Genomic DNA, 22050 nt, shown 5'->3' on the forward strand with positions numbered 1-22050 from the left:
CACTGCTGCAGTGTGAGGTTAGATGATATAAGTAAGGTGAGGAAGAGGGAACGTGATCACACAACTTACAAGATTCTAAACCAGTTCCTCGAGGGACGCAAAGGTACTACATCCACACACCAAGAAACCAAGCAAAAAAAAATTGTGAGAAAAGACGCAGAGAACTACTTTCATAGCATCAAACTTGTGGATGGGTAGAATGAGTGATGAAATCGCGTATGCTAACAGTCTACGAAAATCTAAACAGCTGTATGATAGTACAAAAATCAGGAGATGGCGGGGGCGGGGGGGGGGGGGGGTTCGTCACCGCGAAGGCAAAACTCTCAACCCGTGGTGTGCAAATAGGTAATTACAAATTGGCAATTACACAGTAAGAGTTTGCTCTCTCTCCCTGCAGTCTACAACACAACTGCCTCATTCACGGAAATTACATTTGTTTTGCGACCACACATTACACTCAGACACTGAAAGAATTCCACTCCCCCTCACAAACCCGGAGAGAAAAAGTTAAGTCATGGTTTAAAGTGTCATTTAAATTCTTCCTCCAGTCTTTCTGGAACATCTGTTCATTCCAGAATTCGTCCCGAATTTCTTGCGTCCCTCCCGCTTCCATGTGTTTATTTCTGTCTCTACAATACCCCTCCAGCTCCCCCCTCCCTCGTCGACCACTCCTTCTCGTCTCTATTTGTCCTTTCTGTCTTTTCTCCCCCTCTCTGTTACTCGCTCTCTTTCTAAACCCACCCCTCCTCCCTTTTTTTTTTCTTTCGATCGACCTATTTTCTTTTCACTGCCTACCTTCCTGCCTGCAGCAACAGCAGTGACCGTGGCTGACGGCGGAGTCATAAAGCAGGAGTGGCCATCGCCAACCCCGGAACACCGCTGGCCAATAACCGGCTCCGTGTCCATCATCCCACACTCTCGCCCGCCATGGACGCGTTCCATGTTCCCGGCCGGACATTCCCATGCAGCCTCGGCCTTTCAAATCAAGTGGGTCCATGTTCCAGGCTCCAACGACCAGCGTCAGGAGGGCAAATAACACAAGTGCTGCTGCTGCTGCCGCTGCTAGAAACGAAATGAAAAAATGGGCTCACGAGGCCAATGTGTAAATAAAATGTAGGACGGATTAACAATGGAGGTAGAAAAAAAAAATGCCGTTTGGGGTTCAGTAGCAACACTGTGGAATAAAGCCACGTGATGCTCAGGGGAAAATAACAAAACTAATTTTTTTTTTTTTTGGGGGGGGGGGCCTTCACCAGTCAAAACGGAACGTTTGTAAATCACGAAACGTTTGTTTGTAAATGTATCAACCCGAGAAAAAATTTACATCTGAACGCAAGGCTTAAAAAATTATTTGTCTTTTTTTTCCATGCGGGAGAGCTAGATAACAAAGGACCTGATGGTCTATGAGGAGGTTATCAGCTGAAGGCCAGTGATAGTATTCATCAATTCCAAGTCCACCTAGATGGAGACAAGATAATAAGGCAAAAGTCTTGGCTTCACAAGCCAAAAGCAACGGATTCATTTCTGTAAGAACCTGGACAAGGCGAGCAGCGCTGGTGAGCAAAGCTCTGCTCTCTGATGACGTGCCTGATTCCCATGTGCCATGGACGCCAGCCTCGAAGACCCACCAGCCATCAGTACTGATTATATGAATCGATCTTCACCTCAAACCAAAGATTAATCCAAATTAAGAGTTAAAATTAAAAGATCACCCTCGATGTAGGGGACCTTAATTAGCTCCTGGCCACACGGTGAGGGGCTTAAACCTCAGAGGGGAATGAGACGCAACCCAGGGACAAAGGAATGAGGGATCCCTCGTTCCTGGAAGTCCTAAAGAGGGATCCTGCCACCTCCAGTGTGATCCTCCCACCTCCAGTGTAGTCCTAACACCTCTAGTGTGGTCCTAACACCTCTAACTAGTGTGATGCTAGTATACCCTGTGTGACCCTACCACCTTCCTCGACACTACTACTACAGTGGTCCACACTATCAGCGCGGGTGTTCAGTGTTCGTCTACAAGAGCTGCCTACAAGTGAGGGCTCCTAACTCCCACCCCACACCATCGCTCATCATCTTCCCCTCTTCCTCTCCCTCACTATCCCCATCCCTTATCACATCCCAACCCCCATCATCTTCCCCCTTCCTCCCCCCCTCACCATCCCTCATCACACCACCCCCATCATCTTCCCTCCCCGCTCCCACAACAGACGCCTCTCAAGCAATTTCCACCCATGTCCTCCACATCACCCAGGACCAGCAATCGACTAAATCGTCCCCGTCGGCCGTGCGGCCACACACACACACACACAGGGCGAGTGGGAGCAACCATGGCTTCATCTCAGACAGGTAACCGAGGTGGATCCAAGGACCATCACTGCTCCGTCTCCCTAACCTACTGGACCTCCTACGAGAATCACACAACAATATATCTACACAATGCTCTTGTCTCCCTCACTCATTTTTTTTTGTACACATTCTGCTCATGCATAAGGATGGAGGTAAAGAAAGAGTATGTGTGAGAATGCATTTCTGACAGTTTGTTCGGTGGGAGAGAATGAAGACATAAATAAACAAAGCAACTGAGACACAAAGGATCTTAAACAGAGAGGTCCAGGGACCTGTATACACCATGTGACAAAGACCTTGTTAGTTAGGGGAGCTTACTGACGTCAATGGATGGTAAGGTGAACCCTTTAACCCTTTACGTAGCAGAGTGAGGGGGTTTGCATGGTACTGTGTTACAGTGGGCAGCAACCTCTACGGCTGATCCTACACAACTCTGCCATTTTCGTAGTGAGGAGAGGTGATGTTCCTGGCTAATCAATGATGATGGTGAATCCAGCCACTGTTCCTCTTGACCACGGTGGTGAGGGGGTGATGTTAAGGCACGTACTGTATGGTGCAAGACTGCCTCCAGGAATCACCCCTCCTCCCCTAAGTCCTTACTACCCACGACAGCATTACCTGGAGTGACTCTGCTCCTGACTATCCCCCAGTACTATCCTCCAGCAGACCTGGACCATCCGACGTATGGGTGGCGAACGTGTTCGTCTCACTGGTCAGTGGTCCTGCTGCGTCCTCGCTCACCCTTGTGTCTGCTGCGGGGCTCAGGAATCCCCTCCCCCCCTGAAGGATCTAATCCCAGGAAAAGCCACACGTCCCCGGCTGGGTAAATCTATTCATGAAGGGCGCTACAAGATGCAATGCTTCTCTCTAGGACGCTCGTCTCCCTAATCTCCCTCAGCGGGATTGCTCTCCCTCGACGTTATTCAACTCAGAGGGAGGGACGCCCCGGGCCTAATCAGTATCTCGCAGGAGGCTCTCGGACCGTGATGCCCCATATCAAGATTTTCTCCAGGTCTGGTATATTCCGACGCAGGATATCATTCATCCTTGGCATCCCTCCTCGACAGCACTCCACTGGGCACTGTCCTAGAGGAGGACTTACTCTCCTTTGGGATATCCTCAACCCAAAGGCCTCACCTTAAAACCGACCCAAGACCTAAATTTCACATTGTCCTCAATCCTACTCAACAAGGGTGCTCTCCACAATGAAATATCTCTCCATGTTAAGGCTCCCAGCCTTTATTTCTAGCACTAAGACGCCCTTGGCCTTAATCCCCCCACCTCCCCTGCAGTAGCCACCGCTTCTCATCGCAAGACCTCCCCCCCATTCTCCTGGTCTGGGGGAACTGGCGGTGGTGGTGGGGCGTGCGTGATGGGCGACTGTGGGGGGAAACAGGTGCAGTATTTCACTCCTACAGGATGGCGCCGCCCCACCTGTTGTGTTCCCAGGGCCTGCATCCCCCACCGCCGCCACGCCCTTCGCCCCACCACACACCCCTCCTGTCCTCCTGCTAACCACTGGGAGCCTTCTACTGGGCTAACCTCTCTCTAATATGGTGGGTGGGAAGGAGGAGTCTTCTGCTTTACTGTCCTGTCTCCGTCTATTGTGCTGGGTAGGGAGACGCCTTCTTATCTACTATCCTGTCTACATCTATACAAAATACGAATCTAGGATACTATTACTGTGCTCCAGCACGTAACCTCTCCACAGAACATCGTGTCTTCTGTTACCTAGCTTCCCCAGCCACAATCAGCATCCCTGAGGTGCCAAAAACCCCAAGACAAGTACAGACAGACACAGACATGTACCATCAAAACTCCTCTTTCACTCAAGAATTGGTAACAATGTTTTTACATTCGAACTTCATATCAAAAGAAGAAATACAAGTGAATAACAAGGACAAGATTCTATTACCCACCAGGAGCACGAGCCCTTCAGCACGACAATGCAAACTTGCAGGAGGACGGTACGACTTCTGAGCACGGCGTCGGTACGACTCTTGGGTACGATGGCTTGTCCTTTAACGACACCATTTAAGGGTCAGGTTAGAGGCCAGGCCAATCATATTGCCCCAAGATCGTTGCGTCGCTTTTACCTAACGATCACTTTTAAGGCTACAAAAATATTACATCAATCCGGTAAACATCCGACGGCGTTCGTGAAGACGTAAACAAATCCGGCCCAGATACAAACCTTCCGTGCTCTCACCCGTGACGCTGTCTATATACATGGATGATTGTGGCGCGCAACACGTTCTGCCGCGTTCACCAAGACGCAGAAAGATATATATCATTCTTACCTTCATCATATGTTTTGCTTTGTCTTAGGCGATTTGCAGATACGTGAGAGAGAGAGAGAGAGAGAGAGAGAGAGAGAGAGAGAGAGAGAGAGAGAGAGAGAGTAAACTAGAGTGCTTTGAACAGCAGACTTCAGGTTCGACCCCCTAGGAACAGGCAGGGCGGAACAGTTCAATGAAAATTCTTCGAGGCGAGACCTTCCTGTGGCAACACGCTCCCCCACCATGCACCAGGGTGGAACACACTCGACCTCTGTCCGCCCAGCTGCTGCTGCATGAACACCCGGGGGTTCGCCTCGGTGTCTCGCATTCGCTGGAGGCGAGGGGAGAGTCCGGCAGCAGCGCTGTAACTGCGGCTTATCGCTTGCTGTTCAGTCCACCAAGCTCCTCGGTGTCACTACAGACGATAAAATGAACTGGGAGAGGAACACATCAGCACCAGAAGCTCCTCCGTCTATCGTCTCTGCATTCGTCGTAGACTCGAGACACTTGCACTCCCAGCACCAGAGCTCAAGACCATCACCACGACTCTCATTCTTCCCAAACGCACTTATGCCTCCCCCAGCCTGATCTTCTTCAGTTAGCCACTACACATCACGGGGATACTAGGAAAGGCGCGGAAAAGGGCACGCAAGAGCATCCTCTATCCCTCTTACACCAAATGACCAGAGGCGCTCCACACACCGGTCCTCCAGACTCTCTCTCTGCTCATCACCTGGACCTCAACCTCAGTAGCTAGTGTACCAAGATCGCCATCATCAACTCCTGCCACCTGAGATCCTCCGTCCCCGGCATCACGCAACAGCTTCCGAGTCCATCCCGGCTCGTACCAGAAGAGCCTCATCCTAAACCCTCAGTGAACATCATCAGTAATCAGTAGACTGCCCACAGTAGGCAAAGATCATCTTTTTAACAAGTGAGTGTGGGAAGGCAATCGTGCCTTTAGGCTATTATTACGTACAAGTTCTATTTCCCGCACTTCTAGTTGCCTGAATTCTCAACATTTCTAGCTGTAGCTACAACCATTCCCGTCCTCAAATTACCAACACAGAGATATATTTCAATAGGGCCAATTACCAGTCCCAGCTAATAACTGCAACAATCCAGCTGGTCTTTCCTGTCACACGACAAACACAATACAACCAAACCTAAAGGTCTCCCTCCCACCAGCCAGCGGGGGTTTATGTTTTTGTTCATTACTGACAGACAATGAAAGGTCAGGGGACTAGGCTGCCCTAGCCCACCGTGGGCTGGTGGGCTCCGGCTGCCCTAGCCCACCGTGGGCTGGTGGGCTCCGGCTGCCCCAGCCCACTGGGGTAAAATGCCTTTAAAACGACCCAGTTTCACAGAGCTCCAAATTTTTCATTTGATTTAATAAAAGCGGGGGAAAAAATATTCCATTTCGTTAGCTCACTACCTGTATCCTGGATGGAACCCACGACCAGGGTAAACACTACCATTATATACACAAATAAAAAATATAAACCGGATTTATCTCTCTCTTTATCACTATATCCACCAGGGAAATAAATCATACGGAATAATATTGCCAATAATCCGTGTAAAATACTATCTGCCTCGACTACGAAACACGGTATGGATAATTAAAAGACATAATCTGCGACAGCCTACGAGGGATCATCAAAATCATCAAACACGAGGAATAGACGAAGGAATGCGACGGTTACCACTTGACAGACTGAAGGCATAACAACGCCAAGGCCAAGACAAAAAAAAAGAAACCTGAGTCCCGACTGACGCAAAAAGTTTCTAAAGTTACCCTTGCAATGAGTGCCTCTGGACGTGATACTATGAAACGGGGCCGCCCTAAAGATTGCCCTGAGACTTGATACTATCAAACATGGGCCCTTAAATCGTCCCTATAGATCTATCATCATCAACAGGGACAACTAAAGCGCACCTGTGGATCTGACACACCATCCTACTGACCCTTAAAGCGCCCCTTTTCCCTTACACAAGGGGACCTTAAAAAGGCACCCTTTACCTCATACCAACACACTGGATCCCTGGGGACTCCGGCTACACCTCATACCAACACACGGGGTCGATACCCAGGTAGAATTTCCGTCATAAACCGAATTACTGGAGGAGGAGCAATTTTCCCTTCAAGGGTCGACGGTCGCGTCTTCAATGTTAAGTATTATGGAAGGTCAAGGGAGGTCATCGGGGGAGTGGGCTTGGGGGTAAGGAGAGGTCAAGGGGGGACCCTAAGGGAATCAAGGAAGGTCAAGGAGGACGCTAGGACGGTCAGAGGTCAAGGGTGAAGCTGGGGAGGGGGGTGGTGGTCAGGGGAGGTCAGCATGATAAGAGGGGGTCAGGGAGGTCGTAAGAGGTCAATAAAGAAGAAGGCCTTTGTGTCTCCAGGTCATGTCCCAGGTCCATCAAGTCAGATCCCAGGTCCTCCAGGTCAGGTCCCAGGTCCTCCAGGTCAGGTCCCAGGTCCTCCACATCGGGTCTCCACTCATTCGAGGGCGCATAATGCAAGCATTCTCCAACAGGAGCCTTGAAAAGCAACTCATTGAGACCCACGACCGCCCCAGGTATCGTGTACCTGACGAAGCCAATCATAAATGTATCATACACTCGAGAGGGCTTCGAGGCCTCCCGGAGCCAGAATGTCAACAGTGTGAGTCTTTTCTAATGACGTCTTGAACAAGTTCCGAGACGGTGGCTAACCCATCCGCCTGTGAAAGGAGAGAGAGAGAGAGAGAGAGAGAGAGAGAGAGAGAGAGAGAGAGAGAGAGAGAGAGAGAGAGAGAGAGCATGGTTACAAGGTCACCAAGCCTTAATCACACGCCCTCACCTCACATCACCAGGATCATAACGTTCACAACCATCCATGACTCCCCTCACCTTGGGCCACGACGACGCCACCACACACACACACACACAAACACATGAAGCTGGAAATCTCACGTCAAGGACTTTCCAGCGCCGTCCTTCTTACTCTCCTCTTTCGTAAGAACAAAAATTAGAAAAAAAAAAAGTTCGCATCAGGCTATGGTAACTGAACTCGGGACAAGAAATCGCTGAGCGTCACAGCCACGAAGCTGATACATCCATCACCTGCGGCAATGTCGGTGGACCTTAATGCTCCACAGCAGGAAGGACCATGACGTAAGCTAAGAACACTAACAGAGCTATATACACGGAGGGGGAAAAAGAACATACACATAGAGGACAAAAACCTGATACACTGGCTCTCCTAAGCTAACCTTAGCCTAGCTTTGGAAATTTCGATACAAAACTATCCAAGCGCAATGGACTTCCTAAGCTAACAGCCTAGCCGACGGGTTTGCCTAACCTAACCTAGCCCAACAGGATGAGGAGGGGAGTGGGGCGGGATTTCCTAACATACCTCAATCCAAGGGCTTTCGTAATTCTAACCTACCCTAACCCTTGGGGGCTTCCCTAACTTAAACCAAGGGCATTCCCAACCTAACCTAAAACAAGGGCCTTTCCTTACTTAACCCAATCCCAAAGAGAGGCTTCCCCAACCCAACTTACCCTAACCCAAGGGGGAATGGAGAGGGTGGTATGGAGGGTCGCTCGCTTCCCTTACCTACCATATTACCCTAGCCTAACCCCAGGCCTCGCTGGACTGGTTATGGAGGAGAGGGCCGGTAAAGTACCTCCTAAAACGGCGCGAGAGGAAGGAACCCCTAGTGTTGCATGATAAACCAGAGGGAAGATAAAACAATACGGGAGTGGGGAGATAAGCGGGGGAGATACCACCCTCTCTGCCATTAGGGGGGAGAAAAATGTATATAAAGAGTGGGGAGAGACGGAGGAAAAGGTGAAGCTAAACAGAGGTTAACTCTCAAGATGGCGGACGTCCTTAAGAATTCAAAACGAAGTTGAAAATCTGTATTGGGAAATGCAGTTACAGAGGGACGGAGAAAATATGAATTCTCCCAATTTCTGTATTTTCAGAAGCTTGCACCAAGCCTAACAGCCATCCTAGAAACACTTAATATATACACACAGTCGACCCTGTGTCAAACATCTCCAAATTACAGCGATATTCCGAATCGTACAATGAATGTACTACATCTAGAAACTCATTGGGCCAGCCGGGTGTTGCGTCTGCGTCGTAACTTCGCAGCGATGGCCTTCGTTCAAGGAGGGCAGCTGACCACAGCACGTAAGCCGCCCACCTCAGCTACAACATCGCAGGAGCGTAAGCTAAATGTATTCCCAGCCGACGCCGTCATGCGAACAACAGACGACTTGGCTTCGCTGAGGTCAGTCACAAACCCCCGTTATCAGGGTGAGCAGTGGGGGCCTCGCAAGATACGTCCCCCGTTATCAGGGGTGAGCAGTTGGAGGCCTCGCAAGATTAAGTTCCTGTTATCAGAGTGAGCAGTGGGGGCGAGCGTCGCAAGATACGTTCCTCATTATCAGGGGGTGAGCAGTGGGGAGCCCCTCAAGACAGGTTCCTCGTTCTCAACGGCACAAAATGGGAAACTCACCCCGGTGGGTCTACGTACGTCGGCCTTGGCTCACAAGGCCGACCCCGACCACAGGCAGCAGCGGCTCCGGCGGCGCAGTTCTTGCGCAGACGACTTTTGCTTCTTACTCCGCACGATCTACACTCCCGACAACCGCATGTGACCAACATCCAACCCTCCTCACCTCACCGCTTACGCAACCGAGACACAAGATCTGGCACGTCGAACTCCGCATAGATTCGAATCCCGGCTCCGGCAGTCGGTCCACAGTCCACCCAACTGTTCATCCTCCATTGGAAACTGGTCGATAAATCTGGTACCTCCCTTAGGCTAGTGGATGAGTGATTAATGAGGTGACATCAGTTGCTGCTCCTCCTGCCGTCCCAGTAACATGAAAGAGATCGACGTGTGACAGACACCCTGAGCGCCTGAGGGCCAGCAGCCAAACACCAGTCAGGGGCGCCCACTAACAGAGGTCAACACACACACACACACACACATAATGATCCCGATTCCTTGGTTCCAGTACTTTCTTTCGTTCCCTCACGCGGTAGAAGTCTTCTCAAAAGCACCTCTCCCCCCATCCCGCCCCACCCCCGTCACCACGACTACCACCTCAAGACGTCCTTTACCTTCGAAACAAAATTTCCATAATGACCGTACCAACGCTTAGCGTTCGTACGCTCACGAAAAAGACCATTTTCCCCTCTAATGGCACTGCTAAATGGTTCATGGAAAATGACGTTAAGTACTGAAGTCATCCATGAAACTTGATATTCATACAATCGTTCTATTTATTCATGTTTTCTATTCATCGAGAACAAAAATTGATTAATTCTAATGAACTTCAAATATCAACTTTGTCTAGTTAATATATTACATGCAGTTTCCTGGTGGCCATCGCTGTTCTTTCATTTTCTTTCCCCCGATTCCTTTTCTGGGAAGTATAATCAGTTTTCTATCAATTTCTATCATTTTTCTTTACGATGGATCGATTACTACTAATCCTTAGCATCCCTCCCCATCTTCCATCAGAGAGATCCCACACCCCCTTCCCTCAGCCAGACTCTCCACCACTCTCTCCTTGGACCCCCTGGGTCTCCTCCTCCACCGCTCCTCCAACCACCGACCGACCGACCAACCAACCAACCAGCTCGCCAGTCTCTCCTGGACACCCTCTGGGGTCTCGACTGACCATCTCATGCATTCTGAAAGGGACTTTCTGCCTCGTTATGGGCAGCCCCTCTCCCTCTCCCTCTCCCTCACTCTCCTCCTTAACGCTTCACTCTCCTCCCTCACCCTCCACTCCCCACTATCCTCCCTCACTCCTTCTTCTCCTCCCTCACTCTCAGACATCATTACACGGCTCCCCATTTTCTTTTCACTACACCTCTGCCACCACAAACATCTTCTCGATGCTTTCAATTCTTCTCCCCACTCGCCTTCTCCCTAGGTCTGCCCTTCCCGACTCATGGAGCCCTCCTCATCTCCCCTCACTCGTATCTCCCCACATTCTCTCTCTGCATCTCCCTTATCTTCTCCTATCTCCCTCTGAAACATCCATCTTCCCTCATCAAATCTCGCTAATCCACCCATTTTCTATCACTCTTTTCTTCGACTCTCATCCAGCGGTTTCTCTCCTCCAGCTCCTTCCTTCCTTCCTTCCATCGCTCTTCCCTCCCATCTCCCACCTCCCCCCTCCTCACTCTCCTTCCCTCCCACAACTCCACCTCCTAAAGTGGCAGCGTGGGGCCGTCTGAGGCACTTAACTAGAGTGTCTCCAGGTTTGCCTCATTAGTCCTCACTGGCCACCGCAGGAGATGTCAACCAACTCACCGTTTTCTTTCTTTTCTTGTCTCCTTCATGATGGAGGATAGGAGGTGGACAGTAAGAGAGTTCTCGCTTATGGGATGAATAGATGGAGTGGTGGATGGAAGAGCAAGGGGGATAGAGAAAGTAAGGGGAACAGTTCACAGTCGAAGTGTTCAAGTGGTCTACTGATGTATTTCTGGTGCCATATATATATATATATATATATATATATATATATATATATATATATATATATATATATATATATTACTTCAACACACTCACACACGTGTAACGCCATAAAACTAATATTCCCCAAAACTTTTCCCTAATATCAAATTTAAGACGAAGACGCCATTTATCCTCCCCAGTGCTGAGGGTCGGCCGAGGTCCGGTAAATACTAGGGCACAAAAGTGGCTCCCACCCTCTGCAGGCAAACCCCTCCCTCGCCTCCTCCAGGGGCGGGTAACGCCCCCCGCCCATCGCTTCGGGAAACACCCTCGCCAGCCAGAGTCCACAACCGTTTTCAATTTTCCCAGGCATCTATCTGGCCCAGCTCGGATGGGATTATGTTATATACAGATAATTCGTTATGGCCACACCTCCCCACGCGCGCGGACTACCATATACATACAGGGATAGAGGAAATGAAATATTTATTCCTTATGTCTCTTCTGACACCCACCCACACACACACACACACGCACGGGGTTCCTTCGTCATAATTTCACCGGCGACGAGGCTGCAATACCCGGGGTTCGCCCGATGCTGGTGGATATTTCAGTGGGGAGCGACGGGACGTACATATTCAAGACGAGGGGAAAATCCGTGGCCATGGTAACCGCCAGAGAGGGTTTGGGGGGGAGGAGGAGGAGAGGGGATAATAATTGCGCCAGCCCGAGTTCTCCCCTCGATGCATGTGCAAGACGGACTCACGAGACTGTGCAACAAGCACTCCGCGCTCCTTTCCCCCAGCAGTCGGGCAGGATTTATTCGTCGAATTTATTGCCGGCGGAATACATTTATATCAAGGTCTTTATTCCGTGAGAGTTTCCAGCTTCGTCTGCCTGGCTTTGGTAAATATATATATGAATGTACATAAAATGGTTCTACCTCTACAGTGTTTGAATACGTGAGCCGACGGACCTCAGCTGAGCATTCGCGGTCCGTTGTCCATTCATTCGCGGTTCGACGTCCATTCACTCGCGGTTCGATGTCCATTCATTCGCGGTCAGGCGAATCCCTCACGAGTAAGAACTGCAATCGTGGTGGGATTTACTGCCAGCTGGCTAGGTGTTCAGCGCCGCCAGGTCTGTGGTCGTCCAGATACCCCGAGGTCCGGCGAAATTACCGGACGACGTGGGTTGAGCTCCCTGCTCACATATGCTTCGTATGAGTCGAACTCATTTTTTCATACGTTTGACGTGTGCTTCGAGCGCTCCTCTTTCATCAATTCGACTTCGGTCGAGTACCATTCTCTCACACAATCGACATGAGTCGAGCATACTTATATAAACTCGGCACATCTGTCTCTGATGTATATATATATATATATATATATATATATATATATATATATATATATATATATATATGATTTACATAACTAAAGTAAATACGTAAGGAATAAAGGGAAGTCTATACCTTTCTTGGGAAGAAAGCAATTTTTACTTCCAATTTCATTCTACTTTCTTTCTTCTATCATTTCTTTCTATCTTGTCAGAGAACTCTTATTTATTCATCGTCCAATTCCTCCCCTTCAACGTCTGCTCACCCCCACCCCCACCCCCTCTCCCTAATTCCCCTTCCCCCTGTCCCCACGCATCAAGCACGTGACGCCTCCCCCAGGACCACGTGAAAGACGCGCGTGTTGTCTGTGTCGTGCTGAGCGCCTCCCCTTCATATGCCCCTCCCCACCTCTTCATGACACCTCCTCACCCCCTCCTTCCCCCACCCCGACACCTCCCCTTGCCCCTCCTACGTCACGTGACCACAGCAGCTGTCCACCACATGGCTCCAACAGGAAAATTGAACCATCACTTTTTTTTTTTCATACACACAACGACCCTATTGTGTAATAAATAACGCTAATTCTCCCGAGCTTATATAAAAACCTCCTGGAGCTGGTTCCCCCAAGCTGGTAAAAACGCTTAAGCCCTCATTTACGGGTGAACACCGAGTCTTGCAACTATGTCAAAACAATGGAAGACGCATCACCCATAAGGCACAGGTTTCCATGTGATTTTACCAGCATATATATGATGATGTGATCAGTACACGAAAATGCACCTTGGGAACATATCGTGTTTCATTTCCCTGTGGATTAGAAGAATACATATATATATATATATATATATATATATATATATATATATATATATATATATATATATATATATATATTACACATTAGTGACCATGAAAAAAAGTCCAAGCAAACTTGAACCGTGTCGCTTCGCAGACAATCCTCGGAACTAACTCCTTCGCATCTTCAAGCCACATTACCTACATCTCTCCAATCATGCTCAGTGTTTCGGAACCCTGAATTAAACAACATCAACTGAACCACAAGATATGTTTCGCAACAGTTCGTCTTCTGAGCCACAATTACGACACCGGCAATGACCCGAGCCATTCACCAGGGAACCAAATTGTACTGAAATTACTACAGTTCCGAACCGCAGGCTCGAAACGTCTCATTCGCCTGAGGAAACCATGCCGCAGGTGTCGCAATCTTTCTCCGTCTCACTGACGCAAGTTTGCGATAACAACACAGACTGCGAAACAGCTTACAAGCAGCTAATTCTAAGGTGTGTCATTCAACCTCTTGAACATGACGGCACGACCCTTGAGCACGACAGTGTACGACCCTTGAGCATGCCGCTACGAACCCTTGAGCACGACGGTACGACTCATGGAGACGAGGGGCCCCAGGGACATAGTCTAAGGCCAAGTAATCATATCTACGGGTCGTACCGTAATCATATCAACGGGTCGTACCGTAATCATATCAACGGGTCGTACCGTAATCATATCAACGGGTCGTACCGTCATCATATCAACGGGTCGTACCGTAATCACATCAATGGGTCGTATCGTCATCATATCAACGGGTCGTTAACGTCAGGCTCCAGAAATTGAAACAATACAGGCATATTTATGTCTCCTCTTCTCTGCACGCGAGTCTGACCTCTCTTCAAATTGGTCCCAAGAGTGACTTTAGTGTTCAATGTAGGAGAAATACGGCACTGTCTTGCCCCGCTACTTGCAGCTGCCACGACCGTCCTCTTTATAACCCCTCTCCCTCCCCCTCTCTTCTGTCCGGGGTGCCACACGTCCGTGGCACCCTCCCCCCCTCCCCCGACACGTCCGTGGCACCCCCCCTCCCCCGACACGTCGTGGCAACCCCCCTCCCCCGGACACGTCCGTGGCACCCCCCTCCCCCGACACGTCCGTGGCACCCCCCCTCCCCCGACACGTCCGTGGCACCCCCCCTCCCCCGACACGTCCGTGGCACCCCCCCCCCTCCCCCGACACGTCCGTGGTGCTCCTCCTACGGGGGTTTGGCACGCTAGTGGTGACGTCAGGGCTGGGGGGGGGGGGGGTGTCTGTACACAGGTCACGTCGCCCTGGTGAATGGGGGGAGGCCCCCTGGGGACGCCATGGGCTGCTCTGTTGTCAAAACCTCTCCACTAGCCTGATCCCAACATACCTTAAGCCAGAGAGAGAGAGAGAGAGAGAGAGAGAGAGAGAGAGAGAGAGAGAGAGAGAGAGAGAGAGAGAGAGAGAAATCCCCCTCTAAATACACGGAGTCTCGCAAAGACTTCAGGAACTTCAACTCAATTTTTAGAATGACTTGAGAGAGATTCGAAGCACAGAACCCTTACTCTCGAACCACTGCGTTACTGTCGCTGGTTCATACTGGCGAACAAACTAGCAGTACGACTTGAGAAGAGCATCGAAATAATGAACCTTTACTCTCGAAACTCTTGAATCGCTGGTTCAAACTAGTGAAAAAAAAGGTAGCCTTATGACTCAAAAGAAGAGCATCGGAGAACCTTTACTGTCGAAACAGTGTCGAGTACCTGGTTCATGCTACTGAACGAGCCAGTATCATGCCTCGAAACAACACTTTTAAAGTACCGAACCTTCATAACTCGCGAGACACTGTCCAGTCGCCCAACAAAGGAGTGAACAAATTCCGGGGCTCCGCCTCGCTGAGTGGAGGAGCACTTCAACGAGATCGGTGGACTACCGCATCAAGCTACTACGTGTTGGCAATTTACAACGATGGTTTTAGATCGTCTTGTGACACCGATCTGTTACCAATCGACAAAATGATTGGTAGTCTGTCTCCAATCAGTCTTGTGATGCTTCATCTCTCTCTCCTAATCAGTATTGAAACACGAAGTCAGTCTCTCTCTCTCTCTCTCTCTCTCTCTCTCTCTCTCTCTCTCTTGCTTTCTGTGACGGGTAGTATCTCTCCAATCAGTAACGAGATATATAATCTCTCCATCTAAAAGAGATAACTATGCAGCCCAACTAAGTCACATATTTATAGACTCCACAAACGACAGTCAAAAAAAAAAAAAAAGATAACACAATCTCGTATAAACAGACGAACATCGAGAACCCGTAAATCTATCAGAAAAAAAAAAAAAGGTAAAATCACCGGAAAACAAAGTGGTAAAACTAATTTCGTGCCATAAACCAATTTCAAGGTAGATAAACCACGGAGATTTATCTGAACCTATTAAAATCCGGTCATAACCTGAACTCTGGCTGCGGCCTGAGTTGGTAGTTCTGATAGCGGCCAATAAACTGCCCCGGACAATACAGGGTTAATGGCCCTGGCCAGCCAGGTCAGCCTCACCAAACACCATAAACCCGACCCACGCTACTTTACGGCCATCATAAACACATTGGGTTTTTGTTACCACACACTCCACACTGTTACCGTAGCCTCCACACTGTTACCGTAGCCTCCACACTGTTACCGTAGCCTCCACACTGTTACCAAAGCCTCCACACTGTTACCGTAGCCTCCACACTGTTACCGTAGCCTCCACACTATTATCATAGCCTCCACACTGTTACCATAGCCTCCACACTGTTACCATAGCCTCCACACTGTTATCATAGCCTCTATACTGTTACCACAGCCTCAACACTCTCACCACAGCCTTCATATTGTTACAACAGTCTATACACTATTACCATATTGTTACTAAAGCCTCCACACTGACATAAACTGTCACTGTATATCCTCCACACCGTTACTATAGTGTTACCAACTGTTTCTACAGCCTCGACATCGTTACCACACTGTTACTACGGCCTCCACACCAGCTGAGACCCTGTTACCAGAGGACCTACGGCACTGAGGAGACACTGTGGATGACCCGAGGACACTGTGGGCGAGGATGACCCCAAGCCGGTGGCATGGGTGCCAGTCCCTACCTCTCCCTCCAGCAGGGACGGTAATCAATGGCGGGTGATCACAGCTGTGCTCCTCCGTGCGCCGGTGTAAACTCACAACTTTGCGGGGGCACGTATTGCCGAGGGGTTCCATTGTTTCCATCATTCCATGGGTCAGGAGGAGGGGGGAAAGACAGACGTCCAGGTGGACACGGAGGGCAGACTGGAGGAGAAACAACAGACAGGTGTAGGGTGTAGGGATGTGTAGTGGACGTCCACCGTGGTGGAGCAGTGATTTCCTACACAGGGGCAGTATTTCTGGTATGTTTTGCTCTACAATCCCGGCATACAGTGTGTGTGTGTGTGTGTGTGTGTGTGTGTGTGTGTGTGATGAAGGACGAGTGGTATTCCCCTGAGGTTCCGTGGGATCAGAGTGTGTTCCATGACTGAGTGTTCCAGGTCTTTGGCTGTCGTCCAGATCATGGATGTGTCTGTAGTCTGCGTCATCGCTGTCATGTAATTTCTGCCATTCCCAGGACGCCCGTGGAACGCGTGCCGGGCGGGCATGGGCGGTAGACGTGGGCTGCCTCACTCAGCCAAGAGGCAGAAACACGAGACAAATTCTCAGTACTGAAATGGCAATGTGACTGTGCTTGTGGTATGTGAGGGAGAGCTTGTTTGTGCCTGCACACCCGCCTGTGAATGCGTCTGGCCAATAATAATACTACTACAAGCACGAATAAACAACTACCATTTCATCTTCCTCGGGTACTCCCTACTTTACTCACCTTCAGCATATACAAACAGCTCTCTAAAACACAAGAAACAAGCCCAGTACCGTTATCACACACACCACATACACACACACACACGGTAATAGTTAAACCCACCACTAACCACCGGCAGTAGCCATGATCTTTGTGACGTCACATCCTCCAGCTGATTGGCCCAAGGTAAACACACGCGCCGAGTAGCGGTTCCCAAACGGCAATATGCAGTACTGTCGGCCATCAGTTAGCTGTTAACATACACCACTGACTAGAACAAACCTGTTATCTCTAAACTACAATCAATTTAGTGATCATGAACATATCTGTAATAAAGCAAAGATACATAATACAAGGGGACATTTCAATGAACAAAAACCTGGAACATGACAATTGCAAGTGTGATATTGGTCGAGGTGGTTAACTAGTGAGATGCTAGAAGGCCAGAGGTGATTCACAGGCCCTGACATCCCTAGAGACTCTGGGGCGCGGTCACAGAGGAGCACCTGGGGAAACCTGTGACCCGGTGTTGGGTCACACAGACTCCCCCTAACATTCCAGTGACCTGGTGCCAATAAATAGAAAAGCCTCTTTTGCCTCACCCCTGTGCCTTAAATGGGTCACACAAAGTCAACCTGTCTCTGGGTCACACGGTGGTCCTGGGGCTCCCTGTGTGACCTGACACGAGAGCCCCCCTGGACGGCGAGAGAACGAGGAGGTCAGCGGCACTCACCTGGGTCGTCGATGTACCTCAAGATGACGTCGTACTTGGGCACCAGCGGGGATCGGACGACCTGGAAGGGCCACATCCTAGCATCTTCGCCAGTGGCACTTTGTTGTCGGAATCACTTGGCACTCGAGCCTTGAAGGAGGATGCTCCGGGAGGGGGCCTCAAGGACGCACTTAAGGACCTTCCTCAAGGGTCAGACGCCCCTTGAGTGTTGAGAGCTTGCGCGAACCACCAGAACACATCTTTACGCTTACATTCTGGACCACTGACTGTTAACACTACTGGGGGCCTCACTTGATCTACAGGGGAGGAAGGGAAAGTCGACAGTTTAACCCTCAGATCACCAACAACGCGTCTCGCCACTACACCACCACCCACAACCCCCCCCCAACATAACCTTCGCCTGGTGATGGAGGAAGTTCAGAAGACGGTCACTTCAGGGGAACACGTAAGACGACGTCTCAGCCACCAGGAGCATCACTGTTCTTCGTGAATCATTGTTATCATTTTCCAGCTTGATCTTTTAAGAAGCACACCATCACATACCTCTCTGGATGTGGCGAGTGAGGTACTTGTTCACGTGGGGGGTTTATGACACTAAGGGTTCTCTCTTCCCTCCACGTTCATCATCGGAACCAAACGAAAAAAGTTCGACCACGTATCTCGCATTGATCTCTGCGTCACGCCCGTAGCTGCCAACCCGTTTCCCTCCTACATCCTAGGTTTGGTGATGCCCGCGATACGCTGGGATGGATACCCACCGGGGACTGTACAGCCCAGCTCAGCTTAGACAAACCATGAAGTCGGGTTGTTTTTTTTTTTTTTTTTACGTAGAGGAAAGGTCTTAGATTTTGAGACGGACGGAGGGACGAATGCACGACAGACTGCCACGAAGGCAAAGTCATGACAAGAAACAGCTTACCAGGTGAGTTAATGATGGTAATCATCGTTATCAATATCATTATTATGGTTATAATGAGTCGGCATCATTTCACTGACCCCCGTTAAAAGATGGTATACCACCACCACCACCACCACTAATACTACAAATAATAACAATAACAACAACAACAACAGAATAACGTTTGAAAACCGAAAACATTGAGCATTTCCCCTACAAGGCCTAGTGAAAAAAAATGGAAAACCGTTCATTTAATAACTTTACGAACTTTACAAACCACGTCAAGAGAGACGTATAAACCACGTCGAGAGAGACGTATAAACCACGTCAAGGGAGACGTATAAACCACGTCAGGGGAGACGTACACAGTACACAGTCGCCATCCTCCGTGTAGATGGAGAGGCCTGGGTGCAGCAGCAGCGATGCCCGGACACAACAAGATACATTTCTCTTCCTTATAAAAACCAACAGAGGCAGTAACCTACCCAAGTCAGGTCCCCCAACAAAACTTGAACGGGCATAAAACTTTCCTCCTCCAATAAAACACACACACACACACACACACACACACACACACACACACGTCACAGAGCCTCCAAAATAAAGACAGAGTAACCTTCCATTTCTGCTCCGAGTGGGGTCGGCAGGGGAGCATGTAATACCTGGCGCAGTACACCTTTTCCCCGGACTTTGTATGGTTGGGAGAGCTGAGCCGAGGACCACAGAGTAGAGCCAAGGGTCAGAGAACAGAGCCAAAGGTCACAGAGTAGAGCCAGAGGCCACAGAGTAGAGCCAAAGGCCACAGAGGATGCGCCAAGCGACACGAAGTACAGCCAAGGGTCACAGAGCTTAGCCAAGGGCCACAGAGTAAAGCCAATGGATACCACATGGAGAGTACAGCCACAGAGCAAAGCCTGTTACAGTACCACAGATTACAGCCAGGGGCCACGGCGCGGGCCTACCTAGGGTCTTTACTGGTGTCGGCTGGCGCGAGGGAATGGAAGCCCCCCTATCCATCCCCCCCTCAGGCCAGACGGTGTGGTCCATGACGCGCCGTAAACTTCAGGTGAACGTCTGAGATGAGTGTTAAGAAGGGAGGAGTGCCCCTGGGGGAGTAACAGGGAGGGAAGGAGTGAGTCAGGACGAGTGCCAAGCATGGAGGGAGGGAGGACTCAGTGTGGGAGTCAAGAAGGGGAGGGAGTGACTCATGGGTGAGTAACAAGGATGGAAGGATGCCTCAGGGTGAGTGAGGAGCGGCTCAGGACGATTGCCAAGGAGGGAGGGAGGGAGGAGTGCTGTCGAGCGAGTGCCAAGGATTAGAGGGATGGCTAACGTTGACATCCAGTGCTCCTGCCCCAGTGAAGACAGCACGAACGACTGTGGTTGGCTGGTTGTCCTTATGGATGGTTGGTTGTTTGGCTGGTTGTCCTCTAGGCCAATCAACCGCCAGGGGTCATCGAAGGCCGTCAACATCAACATCAACACCAGTCGACGAATTTTGAACGCCTTCCGTCATGTGTGAGTTTCACGTTAACTCTACGAACGTACACGCTCACGCTCTCTCGCCGTACATATGTAGCCCTTGGGCTATGGAGTGGCGGCCATAAGGTGCTAAACACCACCCAGGCCGGTGCTGACGGAGGGAGAAGCACCACCGATAATTAATCCGGCCGACCCAGCCATCCCACCTCACGCCAGTGAAAAATGAACCCGGAGCCATTAATATCCCCGACAGTCTGCCACCAGGTAATTAAATTTCGATGTGAAGGTGAGGAGAGCTTGCGTGCGCGCCCGCGCGCCCCCGAGGAACGAAAACATCACGGGAGAGAATGACGTATACAAGGTAAAACAAAAAAGCATCTTCCCACTTGGGTTCGATGAATTTCGAAATGATCAATACGACTAGTGTTGTCTCGTGATAGAGACAAATTTCCTTATAATCATGGCAGCCCCATTTTGTAATGATCTAAATCGAAATATGAAATCAATGTAACAGTTATCATGGCAAATGAAACGTCGCTAGCAATCGATATATTACAATATAGTGAAAACACGGTTACCAATGTGAGGCTAGACCCAATGGGCATTTCTCAAAATCCTTCGTCCGTGGTGCCATACTGTTTCACGCAAAAAGGAGCAAGACGTGAAGAAGTAGAAGAAGAGGAGGAGGAGGAGGAGGAGGAGGAGGACGATAAGGAGAAGGAGAAGGAGGAGGAGGAGGAGGAGACAGAAAAGAAAAAATGAATTAAGACGTAAAGAAGAAGGAAATAAAAATATAGCCGGTACAGAGCCGGTCTGAGACAACCCATAATAACAAACAGGGAAATAACTTCAAACCCCACATACATCTAATAAATCGCACTGGAAAAAAAAAAAAAACATAAGCAACGTACAAAATAAGCTCACTCTCTCCCCGACCTGAGGAACACAAGACATCAACAACTGTGTGGCGCGGGTGTTGCCGGCGACCTCCTACGTCGACTTGGGGATAAGAAGCGGGCCTCTGGTCTGCAAAAGGATCCCCCAGCATCACCCAATGCTAACGACACTTCCAGCAACGCCTTACACCTTCCTACACTCCCAGCGACATCTTATACCCTTCTACCTACACTCTAAGCAACATCTTACACCCACCTACATTTCCAGCAACGTCTTAAGCCCACCTGTATTTCCAGCAACGTCTTACACCCACCAACATTTCCAGCAACGCCTTACACCCGCCTACATTTCCAGCAGCGCCTTACACCCACCTACATTTCCAGCAGCGCCTTACACCCACCTACATTTCCAGCAACGCCTTACACCCACCTACATTTTCAGCAACGCCTTACACCCACCTACACTCCCAGCAGCATCCACAAGCAACATACTACACCCACCTACGCCTCCAGCAACCCCTTACATACACCTACATTCCCAAGTGCGGACCTGAGCCCAAGAGCCCCAATTAAAGCCCTGGAAAGGCGTAATCTCAAAATGACTAAACTCAATTAGTTCCATTTCAAGTTACACGGCTTTACACTTCCCTCTGAATAAACTGTAACAGTAACTCTCTCCGGGCGGGGAAGACCGCCCGCTCTCCCAGACGATGGGGCCCTGTTACCTTCACCGTTTGTAGGTGTGCTCCGGTCTACCAGTTCCAAGGCAGTGAGGACGGCTCACTCTTTCAGTCCAGACAGTGAGGACGGCCCAGTCTTCCAGCTCCAGGCGATGTGGGTGACCCAGTCTTCCGAATTCATTAGGTTAGGGTGGCCTAATCTATCAGTTCCAGGCGGTGAGGACGACCTAGTATTCCAGTTCCTGGAG

At 49.8% G+C, this 22050-nt stretch overlaps 1 protein-coding gene across 4 annotated transcripts in view; it reads right to left on the bottom strand.

Moving 5' to 3' along the window:
- Lrrk (Leucine-rich repeat kinase) overlaps positions 1–22050 on the bottom strand; it is a 330029-nt gene that overhangs the window by 166066 nt on the left and 141913 nt on the right. Inside the window, exon 2 of one of the 4 annotated variants that reach the window (XM_071690283.1) lies at positions 17847–18142. The exons of the other annotated variants lie outside the window; for them this stretch is intronic. Within the exon in view, the coding sequence (XP_071546384.1) occupies positions 17847–17922 (76 nt within the window). The 5' untranslated portion in view covers positions 17923–18142. The remainder of the gene's footprint in view (positions 1–17846; positions 18143–22050) is intronic. 4 annotated transcript variants of the gene reach the window in all.

This window comes from Panulirus ornatus, chromosome 48, assembly GCF_036320965.1.
Source record: "Panulirus ornatus isolate Po-2019 chromosome 48, ASM3632096v1, whole genome shotgun sequence".
Taxonomy (NCBI): Eukaryota; Metazoa; Arthropoda; class Malacostraca; order Decapoda; family Palinuridae; genus Panulirus; species Panulirus ornatus.